The sequence below is a fragment of the Lissotriton vulgaris genome, chromosome 9 (genome assembly GCF_964263255.1).
Source record: "Lissotriton vulgaris chromosome 9, aLisVul1.2, whole genome shotgun sequence".
Taxonomy (NCBI): domain Eukaryota; kingdom Metazoa; phylum Chordata; class Amphibia; order Caudata; family Salamandridae; genus Lissotriton; species Lissotriton vulgaris.
The window spans coordinates 1,208,112,509-1,208,130,127 of NC_141697.1; the positions used below are offsets into that span (position 1 = coordinate 1,208,112,509).

At 44.9% G+C, this 17,619-nt stretch overlaps 1 protein-coding gene across 1 annotated transcript in view; it reads left to right on the plus strand.

Annotated features, from left to right (window-relative positions):
- EEFSEC (eukaryotic elongation factor, selenocysteine-tRNA specific) overlaps positions 1 to 17,619 on the plus strand; it is a 675,218-nt gene that overhangs the window by 398,393 nt on the left and 259,206 nt on the right. Inside the window, exon 5 of the mRNA XM_086939292.1 lies at positions 2,851 to 3,492. Coding sequence (XP_086795418.1) covers positions 2,851 to 3,492 — 642 coding nt within the window. The remainder of the gene's footprint in view (positions 1 to 2,850; positions 3,493 to 17,619) is intronic.

Sequence of the window (17,619 nt, forward strand, 5' to 3'; positions counted from 1 at the left end):
AGACACTGTGGTAGAGATTTGTGGACAGGCGTTGCGTTTATAAAGGTGCAGAGTGTGTGGCTATCGACAAGAAGAATGAATGGTCCTTTTCCAAGGCAGCCACCTTGAATCTTTGTAAAAACAATCCCCGGTGGCTCCGCTTTTTGATTCACTCATGCATTTAACAGTCACTTGAAAGTGTTTCTAGACATTCGATCCCTCAAACAGATACAACAAGATAATTTAGTAGCTCTTAAAATTCGGTGATATAAGAGGTTATTCATGTTTTAAGGCATCCTTGTGTCCTGCCTTGAGTCTCGAGAGAACTCTAGTGGCTGCAGTACGGCTTTGTGTAGCCCATCCTCATGCTTACCCTGGACCCCGATCATCCTTACCTGCCTCCCCATCAGTAGCTGCCTACCCCTCTTGATCTGTGCCCTTGATCCATCCCCAATACCGGTGGAAACTGATGGAGCAAGAAATGTCCTTTGAGTGTCAGTGGGCGCGCACCATTAAGTGACGGGACCTCATTGTTTTCGGTTCAATCATGGAAAAATCTTTTTCTAGCTGTTCTACTCTGTCCATTATTTTGCATTTAGTCACAGTTACCTTTTTGGAGCATGTTTGGGCTTTAAAAGGGTTTTTAATACGATAAGTGAGATGCGCATAAACCTATTTATAGCTCATATTTTGATAGCCGTCTTGATGCAGCGCTTAGCTTTTTCCCATGTCAGGTTGCCATTCGAGAAGCTTTTCATTACATCTCCGATGAAACTGTGCAAGGACTTTAGAGTAACCGTAGGAGCCGGAGTATGTAACATGCTTGTAACACGATTAAGGGGTTTAAGTGACAGCCTAATGTAGCCGAGACAGCAGTTCAGGCCCAGCAGCCGGGATTGTATTACCGCCTCACTCTGTAATGCAATTACAAACTGGAGTTAATATTTATGGCGTAGTGTGTAGTGTACTTAAACATCCCAAGTTAGCAGAATTAAGGGCTAACCCGTCCCTCACTTGCAAGCTGCATTATCCTCGAAAAGCTGCAGGCTAAATTAGCAGTGAGCAGCATGCGGCCGAATGTTCTCGAACAATGGAACTTTGGCCGGCAGGCGCCATGTTCGTTCAGGAACTAGAAGGAGTGTAATTGGGTGTTATGTGTGAGGTCAGAAGGAGTGTTTTAGGCAGATGTTATGGTCGTAGAGTTATAACTGTAACTGAAACCTTTTCGTCTTGGATCGAAAGAATAACACATTATTACATTTATATTTCAGAGAATTGGTAACATTGTTTTTTTTAAGCTTATGAATTTGTATTGCATTTGCATTAAATATAATGATCATAGTGGAAAAGGAAATGTATTTTAAACCTGAAAACTTAACCGGACCAGCGCGTGCGACTGTAACTACCCCTTTCCTCGGGGTTTTGTTATGTCAAAGGTCAGCTAAGGATGCACTGAATTCTGGGTAACGATTTTTCTGGTTTAGACATAGCACGTATGTCTTCTGTAGTCATAAGGTGTGCACAGTGGGTAGGGATCACACCTGACTTTTTTTTAATTTTATTTTTACCAGTCTGGCCTGTGATTTTAAGTCCAGGCTATTAAAATATTGGGATACTATTTGCGAACAGTCTAATTTCTAAATGATTATTAAAACAAATAAAGGCATAATTACAATATTACAAAAACATACTGAGAGTCTGCTTTTCAGTTCCCATGTATTCTCTCATTTCGAATGTCAAAACATAAACACATGGCCATTATTTTTCCTGAGAAAGGTGGCAAACCTACAGTCAAGACCGAGTTAGGATTGCCTGGTATCCAGAGAAATGTGTATAAATGTTCATGGTCCATGAGACACTGCTAAGTAACCACCGAGGATCCCAAATTCTGGAGTACAAGTCCAAAAGCAGGCTTCCCTCACGTTGATGATGTTATAATGTGGTGTTGATATGTTATGTCGTAAGCATCGCAGCCTGAGGAATGTGCAGGTATGACCAACCAGAACTGTAATGCCCCTTTTTTATAACAATTTTTCAGAGAATTTCAAATTTTTATAACTTGTTTCACTATGTGATCTTAATAGACCATTTTAATGCCCCTTAATCAAAGTTTTCCCTGAATTCGGTTTGTATCGTTTGATACATGCCTCCATGATATGGACTCTGGTTATCCCTGAGTGAAGAAACTATGCCTTTATTATCTCCTGGGCATAACCTGTAATATGCCTTGTGGGTAGTAGAGATACCCTTTGAAAATGCCATGTTTCATGTACTTTTCCCTACAGTACAATCAAGCCATGATCTGTGTAAATACGCTTTGGAGACTTGGTACAAGACTGAGGGTCTGATTCACCAAGAGTCTCCGCATTCGTGTCGGAGTCACCGCAGGTGTGGTGGGATCCCCGGATTGCAGTTTCTCATTGCGGTGATCTTACCATGAGTGCATAGGCTCTTTGTGAATTGGGCCATGAGTGTGGCCAGCAGCCACTCCTGGAGGCCAAGTGATCATGCTCCTTCGGTGCAAGCATGGAATAATGTCTTTTGCCAGTACACCTGCCCACGATACCCATGGGGCAAGGCCGCAGACAATACCAGGTGGGTGCTAGGCATCAAGTTTATCCTATACCCATTGTTTTCTGATCCTCTGCACAAGACATTGCTCTGTGTCCGGCACCCCTGCACGTGTGAGTCCACTGTGCTTTCCTAGGGCAGTTAAGGCAGGATATTTCCCAGTGTTTTCTTGCATGCCAGACCTTCCATCCTTTTCCAGACAAGGCAGACTGGGACAGGACTTTAGAGTACAACACATTGCAAACAGCTTTTAGAAATATCCTACTTGTCACTCCTAATGTGCTTACTTTTCTCCGACAGGTGACGAAGAAGGTGAGAACCATGCAGATGTTCCATAAGCCTGTGAGCAGCGCCATGCAGGGCGACAGGGTGGGCATCTGCGTCACGCAGTTTGACCCAAAGCTATTGGAGCGAGGCCTTGTGTGTACTCCTGACTCACTGCACACCATCCACGCTGCCATCATCTCGGTGGAGAAGATTCCATATTTCCGTGGCTCGCTACACACCAAGGCCAAGTTCCACATCACAGTTGGCCATGAGACGGTGATGGGCCGAGTGATGTTCTTCAGTCCAGCTCCTGATGACTTTGACAAAGAGCCCCTACAGCAAGGCTTGGATTTTGAAAAAGAGTACCTTTACCAGGAGGAATATCTGTCCAAAGACTCCAAATCTTCTGATACGAACGAGGAAAGCAGTCAAGTGGGCGAAGGGCGACTGCCCAAACAACAGTGGGCCCTTCTGGAATTCGAGAAACCAGTCACGTGTCCAAAGCTGTGCCTCGTGATTGGTTCCAAACTAGATACCGACATCCATGCCAATACCTGCCGGCTCGCCTTCCACGGGGTACTTTTGGAGGGACTTGAAGACAAGAATTACGCTGAGTCGTTTCTTCCAAAGCTGAAGGTGTACAAGCAGAAGCACAAGGAAGGGCAAGTGGAGCGGGTGAGTGATCTGAATCTGATTTGCATGTGTGAAGCAGTCTGCGGGACTCCTTCCTACTACTACGTCTTCTTCGTGAGCTAAGAGCCTCTCAGCCAATTGGTAGCTGAGCTTTCTGTAACATGCTTTGTCGATCTCTACAGTAGGGTATCGGCTACGATAGGCCTCCCTTGCCTCTCCAGAAAGACAAGGAAAGAGTATAAAAATGTTATCAGTGATTCGTGTGGGTGTTGGTACCTTTATTGCAAAGTCAGGAGCATTTCTGATCAGAATACACAATTCTAATTGGCTGCTGGATGGTCAGAATCTCCTAGTGGCCACTGTGCAACTCCATGAGCTGAGATCCATCAAGGTACGATCTCTTCTCTGTGTAGTGCATAGAGGTGAACGTCACGCGTGGTCAGAAGACGCCACTGTTCTTTTCAGCAACGGTTCCTGTGGACAATCAACAAATGATACTTAATATATAATAGCTCATTCACAATAATCGAAGGCAAAGAGATGTCTGAAAGAGAAAAGGCAAAATTCATATAACACGAATTTTGTATGAAAATACATTGTTATATATACATTAAGTATCATTTGTTGATTGTCCACAGGAACCATTGTTGTGTGTTAAACTGTAATGTACCCTGGTTCCCTGTGAGTAGGGTGTCCCTTATTTTTTCTTACACAGCTGTTCTTTTCAAAGCCACAGGGGAAGGGGGGGAAACCATCGCCTCTCCCCACCACAGATGGTAGCGGCCAATTGGAAGAAGAGATGTTACAGAGGTTGGCGGTTCGGCTTGTGTGCGGCCAGGGGGTGGTTGCAGTCTGCCACTAGCACCAGAGATAGCAGGTGACAGATACATTTTGTTGCCTTACTCAAAGACTCGTTCTTTGCTACGTTCATAGAAAGGAGGCTGTCATCACCAAAATGTTGGGTGTTCTCTCAACTTTGATGTTTTGGGTCCCTATGAATCTGCCCTCCCTCAATATCTTTTTAGGAGTCACCTCTCAATGGGACAAAGCCATGAATGTGTGTTTTAAGATGCCCTTAAAATTATGATTTTATTCATGAAAGGAAAGCCAGAAAGAGAGAAAGGGCTTTCAAAGTTCAGGTTTATATTCGAGTTTTTTTTGCGGAAAGTGCGACCACAACACAGGTCTGTGGTTCAAGGTTTGGCTGTCTGTTGCTTGGTGGCGGTGCACAGGGTAAGAGGTTCCTCAGCGGCACAAACTTATTTCAACAGGTACTGAGGCATTATGTGAATATTAACTGCTTAAGGACACAGCACTGTTACAGTTCCCTAATCAGCGCTTAACTGTGAAATGTGCAGTGAGGACACTTATTACTACTTATATAGCTGCGGTGACCCTATTGAATTTGAACTTGCAAAAGTGGACTATTGAAACCTACAGCTGTGATGTAAAAGATGAACTGTGACATACAACGACACTCCCACAGTACCGGGGGAGACCAGAAAGAGAGGATCCACCGTTAGAGCTAAGGTACACATTTGAGAGTCACTCACGCTGCTTTGTTGTGTGCGGCCACACTACATGGTTTTGGCATCAAATACTTTGTGTCTTTGTTCTGCTGCAGGTCTGGGTTGCTCTTTCTTCAACATGATCCTTGCACTCCCATTGAACTTAGACCACATCCTGCCTGATGTGGTGCACTTTCTTGGCACAGACTAGGGAGGTTTAGTGAAGGCTCTGATAAAAAGAACCAGGGATAAAGAGCTTGCCCACAGGCGCGGTTTAAAGTGGATTTCTACAGCTTAAGCTCCAGCTATCTAGTGTATCGTGGTGTAGAAAGAGTGACATGGCCCTTGAGCGAGCAAACAAAATGGACTCTCCTAACCTACATCAGTGAGTAAAAGACAGCAGTAGCTAAAGGCAAGTGGGACCTCTACTCGCTTGCTGCTCTAATATTAGCTGTGCCTTTGCAGTGGATGTACTAAGACTAGAAACTTTGATCAACAATAGAAGTCGTAGAGTGGCATCTACCTTTATGGATGTTGTCGTGTTGTACGGGCTCAGATCCGTCATACAGCGACTTCCAGTCTGAGCCTCAGATGGGTTCTATGCGCCTTCTCATCCATCCATTCCATGTTAGACCCACCGCCTCCTTCCTCCATGGAACAGCGCCAGTCACCACCACAAAATCCCACATTTTCTCTCTAGACATCTGTTTTCTGCCTAGAGATTGGCACGCCACTTCTTTTTCATGTTCCAGAACCACATAATCAACTTCTCTTGCCCGTGACCATTCAGCATTAAGGCCACATTCTTGGTACAAGTGGAAGAAAAGTCAATTATAAATAAATCTAGTTGTACGTATCAGCACTCGTTAACTTTTTTGTTCATCTCTGTTAATATCATACAGAAAAACATATAGGTCCCGTGGATGTTTTATGTTTGCTTTTTTGGGAACTGGAACACATTTTCTTTTGCCTAAATTCAACTCTTGCTCTAAAACCAGCTGTGATGCACAAGAGTTCTTTGCTCTTCTGGAAATATTCCACATGAAAGCAGAACAGCCAGGCTCCAGCTGTTAATTTAACAACAAAAAGACCTCTTGGAGCGAGCTTTGATTTCAGCGACAAGAGATCCGCAGGAACATGCGGCAACACCACATATTTGGTTTAGATACTCAGCAGATTGTTGAATTGGCATCCAGTTGGTCATGCCCAATATTAAGTGGAGAGTGTCTTTGTAGGTCTGTTGCTTTCCATGAAGCAGGAAGCAATAGTACCCATCGCACATATGTTGCGTAAAAGTGTTTTACATGCAGAATCCTTCTCTCCATTCAGATTCAGATTGGAACAGTTAGAAGGCTGATGTTTTAGTGCAGCGGCTCAGTAGACCGTCTGATACAACCCTCATACACACCAGACACCAAAGCCAAGCATTTGACAAAGAGTTGCACCCTCTCACCCCACCAACAAGCTTTTTAGAACCATCTAGAACAAGTTAGCATAAATGTCTGATAAATTTAGGCCAGAGAACAGTCTGCAGAGGGTGGGTAATGGACAAGCGTTCACCCCGGTGGAATGAAATACAAGACAAAGTCCTTTGCCTCACACTTCCATACAGAGAATACGTTGCAGAGATGCTGGTTGGGTCAGACACATTTTATTTGCACATGCATTTCTTGTGCATCCTGATAGAAACTAGATGCTCAAGAAAAAATTGGATTTACATACGTGACATCTCAAGTGATTCCAAGCTGAAACTCCAAATTATCACCAAAAGCTGGAAGAGAGACAACCATCTCATCCATAGCACTTAAGGGGCTAAAGGACCTAATCAAAATCAGAGGAACACAGCCCATATCCTTGAGTGATCATCATTTCAATGTTTTCAATTTAAGCCTCACAGTCGCACCATCATTACGACATTTAACCCAGTCTCCCTATTCAGGCCATGGAAGAGCTTCAATGGCACCTTCGACTCAGAAGTGTTGACTGCGCTACCACCGAATCTTATCAACCAGTTCCACCTCTGGCTCATCAAGGTTTTCAATAAAGAAGCTCCCCAAAAAGCTTCACAACATGTGCAAGGACAACAGAAGGCCGACAGACTCAACTCAAACATAAACCTACAAAAAGGCAACTCCGAAACCTAAAAAAACAGTGCACAAAAAAATACTTGTCCCGAAAAAAACCCATCTAGTTCAGATACATTAAAGAAAGTACAAGGTGACAATTAAAAAGGTGAAGAAATCTCCCTACTCACAGCATATAAGAGATGCCACCAACTCGACAAAATAACTATACAAAACTACCATAAAATTTCGAAAAACTGCTTCCTAGAGTGGGTTAATAATTCCTAAGAAAGACCGTGTTAATTAGGCTGAATTATGACCACATTAACACACATCCAAAGCTATATTTCTTTAACCAACTTTGCATGAAAGAAATTAACTAATTAAGATTATCACCATTGCTAGAATAGCCTAATAGATTCAAGGACATCCTTTAGTCTTCCTCTGTGTTCATAGGAGCTGGAGTGATCATTAAAGAATCATTATCATCCAGAGAAGCTGCCCACAAATTAAAAAGATCCTACATCAATCCAACCCTGAGGAAGGTCTACACCCAAAGCAGCCAACAAACTACAGACTACATCAAACCAACAGAGAAAACATGTATTCAGATCTCAGGTTTTATTGAGAAAACCTTTCCTGTCTGACCAATAGACACGTTTCTGACCTAGAACAGGGACTGATTCATCATGAATTGCAAACTGGGACTTCCTCAAAAAGCATGGTGGACTCCATCAGTGTTGCCGCTCTCCCCTACTTCACCTCTCATATTGGGGATCAGCAGCTTCTCTCTAAAAGATTGAGTGATACAAGAACATGGGATATGCCCTAAAAAGGATTCAATTTTACCCTAAATTTAGAAATTGTGTCATAGCCTACTTGTCTGTCAGCACGATTCTCACAAAAGGTAAGTGTTCCCTAAGGTTTAATGCTTGTTCTATTTTGTTCAACGTATACGCCCCCCACTCCTTGAGCTGTAGAACTCCTTTGAACTTACCTTTGATATCTATAACTATGCAGAGGACCCCAATATTTTCATTAAATTGGAAAACTCTTAAAACCTTGGGACATCTAGACTCATGCATGACTTCAGCCTGTAGACATCTGGATAAGAAAAAAACATTTGGCACTAAATCCCTCAAAAACAGACTTTGCCTATAGAGTATGTTTTAAATGCTGTAGTCCTGTCAAAACTAGAGTATGTGAATGGGCTTTATTTGGGGCTTAAATGTGCCTAAACTCCAGGCAAGTTCTCCGCCAAGAGTGACATGTCCACAGCCCCCGTGCCTGGGAATCCGTGGCTGGCTGAGTGTCACAAGAAGAATGTCCTTCACATCTATCATCGTCGCCCACGAGGCAATACAAAACGCAGGACCAATTTTTCTACATCTAGATTCAAATTCTATACCCATAGGAGGACCCTCAGATCAGGAATCGTTGTTGTTCATTCCTCCTTTCAGACCAACCCGAAAAGGTGGCAGCTCCTTCTTGGTACAAACCTGCAAACGTACCCAGAAAATGTTAATCAGCGACCACTTAAATATAAAAAGAGAAACATTTTTGGCCTTTCTCGTGCATAAGGACATTATCATGTTGAAGAGAACTTATGACATCAAAACTATGCAGACATTCACAGCCGTAGAATTAGTGAAATCTATGAAAATAAGACAGAGAGACACCTTTCTTGGTTCATGTGGAAATCAGAAAAGTATGGATAGTGTGGAAGCCACCTAGTTTGTTTCTATAAGACACTTTAGATGGTATTAAGCAAGAAACAGCTGGAATACTTTTTCTTTGTCATAAGGGGGTTTTATTCTTGACTTGCTGTTGGAAGTGGCTTGTGTGGAAACCCCTCCTCCTTGCTTCTGTTGGGTCATATTGTGAGTGTGAAGGCTTCTGAGGTTTTTGTGAATAGGGTTGTGCCACTGAAATATTCAATTTTTTAGATAATCAAAAGATCCAGCAAATAGCTGTGTTCAGAGCTGTTATAGGGAGTACACATAGCATAAAAGAAAAGTGAGGGCCGCTAGTGTTTTGAATTCATGGTGCATAGGTCTGGGGTGTCCTATTCAAGATGCACAGTAGTGAACACTTATTTGTTGGGCCGGGTGCATTTTTTGAAGAGGTTAGGCCCTGTCCCTTTCCAGCTCACAAAGGGTGGAAGAGCAGTTCACTACTCCTGCATTGAACACAGCATTTTCCTTTTCAAAGCTAAAGTAGTATTATTCTGTGTCGGAATTACAGACCAGATTTTTCCAAAAAGTAAATACGTCTATATCCGACCTTCTTCCTGCAAACATGGATAGTGTCAGGTCCACAATGTAGTGCCAAGCTACCACTTCAATGCGCTTTGCAGGTGTTTAAGAATCCATCATCCTTATCTAATAATGCATCCACATTGAACAAAAATGTGTAGACTGAATCATTTTGTTTTCATTTGACATGTAGTTCTTTTCCACTGAATTTGATTGTAACTAATCTGCGCTTTAACGTTGACGCAAATGAGTTAATACACTTTGAGAATTCATTTGAGAAAACACTTGTGGTGCCCACTGGCATTCAGTTCACATTAAATGGGTGCAAGACACTAAGTCCATGCAGCTACCATGGACTCTAGGATTCAAACACAGCTCAGAAATTCTAATGGCCGCCATTTACCCACTGGAATGAAGGCGTGGTGCTACGTCATTGGAAGTTTGTTGAGGTGTTGACAGCTGTGTGCACAACAGTTGCAGATCAGCAACTACCCGGTCAATGAACGGTTTTGGAAGTACAGGTAAGCTATCCTGCTGAAGGCCTTCTGTTAGTCCTAGGCATGGACGAAAGAGCGTTTTTAGTGGATTCACTAAGGATAGAAAGTTTAACCAGTGTTTGTCATTGCCACATTTCACTCTACCACTTAAGTCTTGTTTGAGCCTAATAGATCAAATAAGGGGGAATTAAAGCTAATCTGTTCAAAAAATGTGTAAATTACTTATCATGTATGCACAATAGAGATGGTGAATATAATAGGGAGGACAATCTCTAGGGTATCTGCAGAGTTTCGACTTTACCTATGTTAAAGAGCGTAACAAAGGTCTTGGGAAGAAGTCACCCAAGCTCCTTATGTCATTTAGTGCTTTCAAGAACACTTTTATCTCTAAACCCTTGTTACAATTCATTGTTTTATTTTGTTTATCAACTATAAATAAAATAGCTATGCAAAAAGAAAATGAAATGTGTGTTCCATGTATAAACACACACACACACATGGTCCATAAATCAACCAAAGTCAAATCCAAAAATATGTTTAGATAGTGCGGCCGATATCCGGAAATCGCCTTCTTAAAAAACAAAAAATTGGAAAGAGAAAAAAGCATATTTAAGTAATTTGCATTTCTACAAAATGCCCTAAAGGGGAGCTGATTTTTTTTTAACGTTTGAATGCGACCTGGTTTAAAATACATTTCGCTTTCCAAAAAGTTATGACTCAGCCTCATCTTCCCTTCCTGTAGGAGTCCCCTTTGTAGAGCATCATTTAATTAGCAAAGTTCCTGCAGTGGATAAAGCTCTAAAGGTCAGGCTCAGAGTTCCTCGGTTATACCACATCTAATATCCACCCATGGTTGTAAGATTTAATGCTTGTCTTATTTTTTTGTCACCTTTGTCAGTTCTTTAATGGAAACATGATTTTCCAAGTCTTCCATTCAAAGCTCTTGAACGTGGCTGAGGACTGGTTTCATATAATTTCACAGTGCCTTCCTCAGACAGGCCTCCACAGAACACAAATCATGTTTTAACAACTTTATTTGAAGTTTTATATATCATGTACATCAAGATAAACATGCATTCTTAACCACTCAACCAGCAGAAACAAGATTCCAGTTTCTTGTACAACCGCTTCCTCGTGTGTCTGCCAACCCAAGTGCCATTACCCTGGCTGTGCTGCATGAATCAGTGTCTTTACAACCCACGTGATAAGCATTGTGTTCCCTTCTGTCCTGGTGCTGTCCACCCACGTCATGGGGATGTGACTGGCTAATGCACCAATAAATGGTAAAAAAGATACAGAGTGCACGAGGGTCCTGTTTCCTGCTCGACTTGAAACACTGCTTTCCATCAGAGATGCTAATAGCACAAGGAGAGCTTGTTTTTGCTGGCTCTCTGATGCAGATCCATCATAAATCAACGCCCGCCAGGAAGTACCATAGAGAGGAGTCGGCACTAACCTGGTGGGACATGGGAAGTTCTGTCTCTGGACGTTTTGAACTTGTTTTGTAAAAATAAACCTTTTGTGCAACTGCAGTGGAACTTGGGAGCTGCCCGTTTTTATTTGACAACCAGATGTATTTTCCTAGTTTGGTTGCAGCACCACAGACAGATAAATCACCAACCAGGCAGTGCACATAAATCTAAGTTTCAATAAAAATGTGTTTTCTGGTGCTTTGCATGTTCCCCTTCTTAACACCTGTTCTAGTCGTGAGAACGGCCTCTTATGAGGAGATATTAAAGGCCCTGAACACCTTAACCTCGGCGGCAATTCTGCCGTGGTGCAGGCGTTCTGATGAGTGGGCGGGGCCGCGTCGGCCAACGGACGTGCGCTGCACGACCGAGGTAGTGCTCACGACGGCAGCAACAAAAGGGTTAAAGGACCTGCCTTACCTGTATCATCGATGGACTGCTCTCTCCCTGTCGACTGGCTGTCATCATATCTCTGGCTTTGAGCAGACCAGTGGAGATGGGGCTGTGTCGACTGAATGGACTGCATATTCCTTTTGTGTCTACTAAGGTAAGGCTGAAAGGGGTTGGGAGTCCACCAACTATACGGTGCGCTCCATCACTGGTCTAGTACCGATCAATGAAGACCACAGGACACGTATCTGCAAGAGAGCTCCTTGGCTGCACAACTCGCCTGTATGTAAGGTCCTTTCTTGATGGAGGACCTAGGAAATGCTGGACCTCACCGGGAGTTGTGTATGGACAGCGAAGGAAGGCTAGCTTACTCTGGATTTTACTCTTGAGTCAAGTGGTCTAATGATTTCGCAGAATTCTTTTGCAAGACAGAAAGTTCATCCTATCCTGGCTCAAGGTTGTCTGCTAATCTCACTGTAAACTTCTGGAAAGGAGGGTACGGTGGTGTGGTTCCTTCTTTGAAACTGGCTGTTCTTGCTGCTAGTCATCCAGAGGACAGTAAGGTATTTGACTAATCTGATCCCCTGTGTTCTCTGCCTTATGCTGGGACACCTTGATGGAAAAGACAATGAGAGCTGCTGCAGCTGTGTCTGACAAGCCTTGAACGGTCTCACCATGTGTGTCAGCCTAGATAGTCTGCAGGGTCCTTGATGGAACACACCAGTGGGCATCCACTTTCTCCAGGCCCCCACACGCCATCAGTCCTGTGCATCCGGGGACAACTGATTTCCACCCTATTTTGCTTGCTATCTGCACTTGTTGACTTGGCACAATCTAATCCGTAGGCGGCTGCTACAATTTACTGGGCAATTAACATGATGTGGCTTTTCCCTTTGCTTCAAGGGAGAGCCCTAATCTAAGCATGAGCACAGAGCCCTGGGCCTGCCCCTGACCAAGAGGGGTACCAAGTGTACACTCCTGTCCTAGTAGATAGCACGGAAACTGATGGTGGCAGCACACCATATTTTGAGATTGATAGTGTGGCTGGACTGGGTTGCTGAGATTACTGTCTACTGGTCCACCTTGTTAAAATTCTGTTGTTACATGAGTACTCCGAGACGGGCGCTGACTCCCTGAGTCTGTGTCAAGTCTGTGTGTGTGTACAGTGTGCTTCAAGTACATGTGCAGTAGTAGCCTTGTGTGAGTGAGTGTGAATACTGACGCCAGTGGGACCCATTTTGGACGCCCCTGGTTTGGAATGGCACAAGATGGAGGGTGAGGAAAGCTTCCCCAGACAGCGACGTGCATTGTCTCAATTCCTGTGGCCGGTGGGTGGAGATCCAGACACTGGTGTGAGGAGAATGGAGACCAGGGTACCACAACAAAATTCCATGAACACTTTTGTTCGCAAGGGGCTGCTGGGTAGGTCTTCGTGAGCACTGCCATTTGGTTGATGTTAGGGGTGAAGAGTGGGACTTCAGTTACTTTATATATTTAAGTCAGGCCTGTCCTTCTGTCTATCCATAATAATGTCTTCAGAGAAGCTGATGACAACCAGGTGCAAAAACATCACACTTCATTGTGGCCCAGTTGTGGGTGCGCCTGTCTGGAGAGGACCCCAGTGGCATCTGCTGTGAGAAGCATCACTCTACACAAAGATGTGTCTGGGGAACAGCCTGAGAAGGACACTTGAAAGAGAACCACCCCATTCTGGTTCTGATGATTGAGAAAGTGAAGCTACATCCTTAGTCTAGAAAATGTGTATAAACAAGGGACCCACCCCAGCCCACTGGGTTCCAGTTCTATGTCCTTCATGAACAAGGGAGTGCTCCACATGTAAAAAAGGGTTCCAAAGACAACCAGTAACCAAAGACCCTTTTATGTTGCCCGGCGGTATCGCCTCTATGACCCACCGATATTAATCAATGAAGAAGCAGGCGCTGGAGACTGGAAGGCAGGAAACGAGGATTTTATTCTCTCCGGAGGAGAACACATCAATTCAGACAGCAAGTATCGTCACGAGGTGCTCTAACCACATCTCTGAGGCCTGGCCTCTTATACTAGGGTTTATGACCTTTATTGCACATAACACATTCTCGCAACACGTCGATAGTTGAAAGAACATCCTCGGAATCTCCCCTTCAGGCCCGTTCCCACATACATTTACAGTTGGATTCCCCACCCCGGTCACAACAGGTGATGGTTGCCGCACAGCAGGGCATTCCGCCGATTCACGGAATGCATGGGGTTGATCGGATCTCATAGGGTGGGGGCTTTGATCGGTTCGTGGGTCTTTTGATGGGGAGGGGAAGCTTCCTACTGTACGGGGTAATAAACAGTATCCGCAGGGCCAGGTGGCGGCCTGGGAACAAGGAAGACAAACGGGGACACAGGAAAAAGGGGGTTTGCATCAAAAGGATCTGAGGCCATGAAAGGAATGAGGGGAGGTGTCGCGCTGGGAACAGGATGGGATTCCGTGGTGAAGCTGCGCTGAAGGGGGTTTATGACCCAAAGCATGAGAGAGCGGGGGTTGTCAGTGTGCGGGGGGAATGCTTGCGAGGCTAAGAGAGAGAGAGAGACGCGCTGGCTATCAGCGAGGGGCAGGGAGGCCATGGTGCTCAAAATGGCTGCCACTTACGCGCACGAATGGGCTTGAAAAGGGGCAAGATGACGCCGATAATGTTCACCAAGTTTGTGTTAATTTTCCACACACAGAGTACTCAAAGGGCTGTTGTCTGCCTAACACCCAGTCTCCCGGAGGCGAGGGGACATCATCTGAAGTTTGACCTTTCTGTTGGAGTGGCTGAGGGTCTGCATAGTGCCCAGAAGCCTGTCTATTTGGACCTGCATGAGGAGATAATGTCCAGGAGGAGAAGCCCAGCCTGTCCTGGGTGGAGGGGCACCCAGAAAAAGCTAACTGGTAGAGAGCGTAGTAGGGGGTGACTCGTGCGTTCTTGCGGAAGGCTCCTGGCGAGAACTACAGAAAGCCTGTGTGAACACAACTGCCTTGGTGATTGTGCCAGTCCGGACGGGGCTGCAACTGCTGTGGTATTTATGTCGGCTCTGTCCGGGCTGCAAGTGCTGTAGTGATTGTATCAGCCTCTCCAGGACTGCAACTGCTTTGGTGATTGTATCAGCCCAGCCAGGAATGCAAGTGCTGTGGTGATTGTGTTGGTCCATTTTAGGCTGTAACTGCTGTGGTTATTAGATCAGCCTCTTCGGGTTGCAACTGCTCTGGTGATCATATCTGCCCGGTCAGGGCCCCTACTTGCTTCAGCGTTGGCCAACAGCCCTGCGAGCTGCATCTATCTCGCTGGCCAGACAGAGCCCCAGCTGCCAGGCTGGCTCCTGCGTGGAAGCTTCCAATCAACGCTGGGTGCCGGACCCTGGAGCATGCAGCCCATGTTGCATAAGAGCCGCACCAGGATTGGAGGGAGAGGCCTCCTGCGGCACTCACAAGCACACTGGAGCCCAATGCGGTCTCTAACCCAGCTGTCTTAGACAGCTGGGTCAGAGAGGTTTAAATGGTGCTCGTCTGGCTGGCCGTCTCAAGACTGCCGACCAAAAAGACATGCGAACTACTGGCAGCGGGAGAAAGCCCCGCCCCCGTCCTGACGCTCGTCTAGGGACGGGGTTTTTGAAAAATAAAATGGTGGTAAAAGAACTTTATTACCATTTTATTTTTCAATCTGTGGGGGCAATTTTTTTGTGGGGCGATGCTCTGCCTTAACTGAGGCGCGGCCCCAGGGTATTTCAGTGCGTGTGGAAACTACACCGCACAGAAGGGAGAGCCAAGGGCCCTGGTGAAAGCAAGGAAAATAGTCCCTTTGACTGCTGTTGGAGTAGTAAAATACAGTCTAGTCCGGGTTTAGTAGACCCCTCAGGACTTTGTGCCACTGCACTTGATGCACCAGTAGTAGGTACGCCTCGGGCCCAGCCTACGTTGAAAACAAATCGAGGTGGTTGAAAGGTTTTCTCTATGGCTTATACTTGATGCGTGCTTTTCAGGTAGTCGGCTCACCTTTTCTAGGTCAAATCTCCCGACATCTTTTGTGTGTGAAATCTTATTGGCAAGTGACTACAGCGTTCTCAGCGGGGAGAAGTCCCTAGAGCCACAAGGGCCCACATGCATCAACAATGCCATTTGCGATTCCTTATTAGCGAAAAATAAGGATTCGCTAATAAGGAATAGCAAAAGGTTATGCATGAAGAAATTGCTAAAAAAATTGCGATTTCCTAATAGTTCTTAATTGCGTCTCGCAAATTGCGAGTCACAATTAAGGAATACCTCCCCATTCATTCCTATGGGCCTAGAGGCCCATCGGAATGAATGGGAAGACATTCTCAATTTGCGAATCGCAATTAGCGAATCGCAAATTTAGAATGCAATTTCAAGGGTGCAGGGGTGTCCAAAGGACACCCTGTTGCACCCCTGAAATTGATCTGTGCACATATGTTGCGCACACACATGCCCTTAGGGCATGTGTGTGTGCAACATGAAACTTTGAAAAATGCACAAAAGTGCATTTTTCAAAGTTTTTGCAAATTACCATGAAGTTGAACTTCATGGTAATTTGCTACTCCTATTAGCGAAATCGCTATTTTTTTTTACTTTGATGCATTGCGTTTAAGGAATCTCAGTTTGGGATTCCTTAAATTGCGATTTTTGCATTTGGGATGGTGCATCCCAAATGCAAAAATACTGGTTGCAAAGGGGCGGATTCTGAGAATCTGCCCGTTTGCGACCGGTTTTTAACTTGATGCATGTGGCTGTAAATGTTGCTCACTTCCCAGGTGTATGGTGTGACAGAGTTACTTTGCCCAGAGTGGCATAAGACCTTGCATCCGTCTGGGGAGGCTCTGATTCCGCTCCTAAACGTCACAGCTCAATATTGTGTAGGGCTTGTATTCACCTTGGAGCCTTGAATCATGGCCTTGGCACAGTGATAAGGTGCTTTGTTCAGCACCGTCAGAGGCCCAAGTAGATGAGAATAATTCAGGACTTGTTTTTACTAATAAACTTATCACTCCCAGAATCCCTTGGCTGCCCTGGGAGTCTGCCTAGAGTTTGAACTCCATTTCTTTGTCTATCAGACGCGTCCCCACACGTGGTTAGCAGCATCCTCACAGGCACAGAGTGACTGAAAATGGGCCCAAGCTTGAAAGCAAAGGGAGCGGGTCCAAAAGTGGAAATCGGTGCAAGGCAGAAAGCGAGGAACATTGCACCTGAACAACTTTGGCACCATTTCCAGTCTCTAGAGGACATTTCAATACACGGCGCAGTCCAAGCTGTACACACGCCCCGTTTGAACGATTGAAAATAAATTTGCAGGCCACTCAGAAGAATTTGGTATTAGTTGCTAGGCCCAGCCTCTGTGATGGTATTCGATCACCAGGTGTTGGAAATCTGCAAAATGTCTTTGCAACTTCTCTTGTCAGGTGAGAAAGCCCTTATGCGCTAGAAGGGTCTCCTACGATTAGTGAGGTCAATATTGGGATAACAAGCCAAGCAAAAAGTCATATCATTAAGTAGGGTTTGGGAGAATTGCCCCAGTAGTGTTGCAGCTGAGGGCCTTTCCTTTGAGACAGAGAGAGAGACATGGGCGCGCTAAGATAATCAGTAGTATTGGATACCATTCCAAGATGGCAGCGAGCTCCTTTAACACTTCTGGGAGATTACCAATCCAAGATGGTGGCCCGCAACAGTTCTCTGATCAATCAGGTAACAGTTCACATTGATATCACCCAAGACACAATACAAACCTGCAAGAGAAGAAGGACTCATTGCCTCCTATTGGCTTGATGTGAAATATTGTTCCATATCCAGCAATGTGTTTCTGTACCCCAATGGTTCTTCCAGGTTTGAGTGCTTCAAACATGAGCGGCTGCTTTGCTTTTTCCATGGAAAGGCTATAGTTGTGAACTTGTAAGAAGTTTGCCAGTGTCCTTGAAGGTCATCGCAAGGTTCCCTCTTTGTTGGCAGTAGA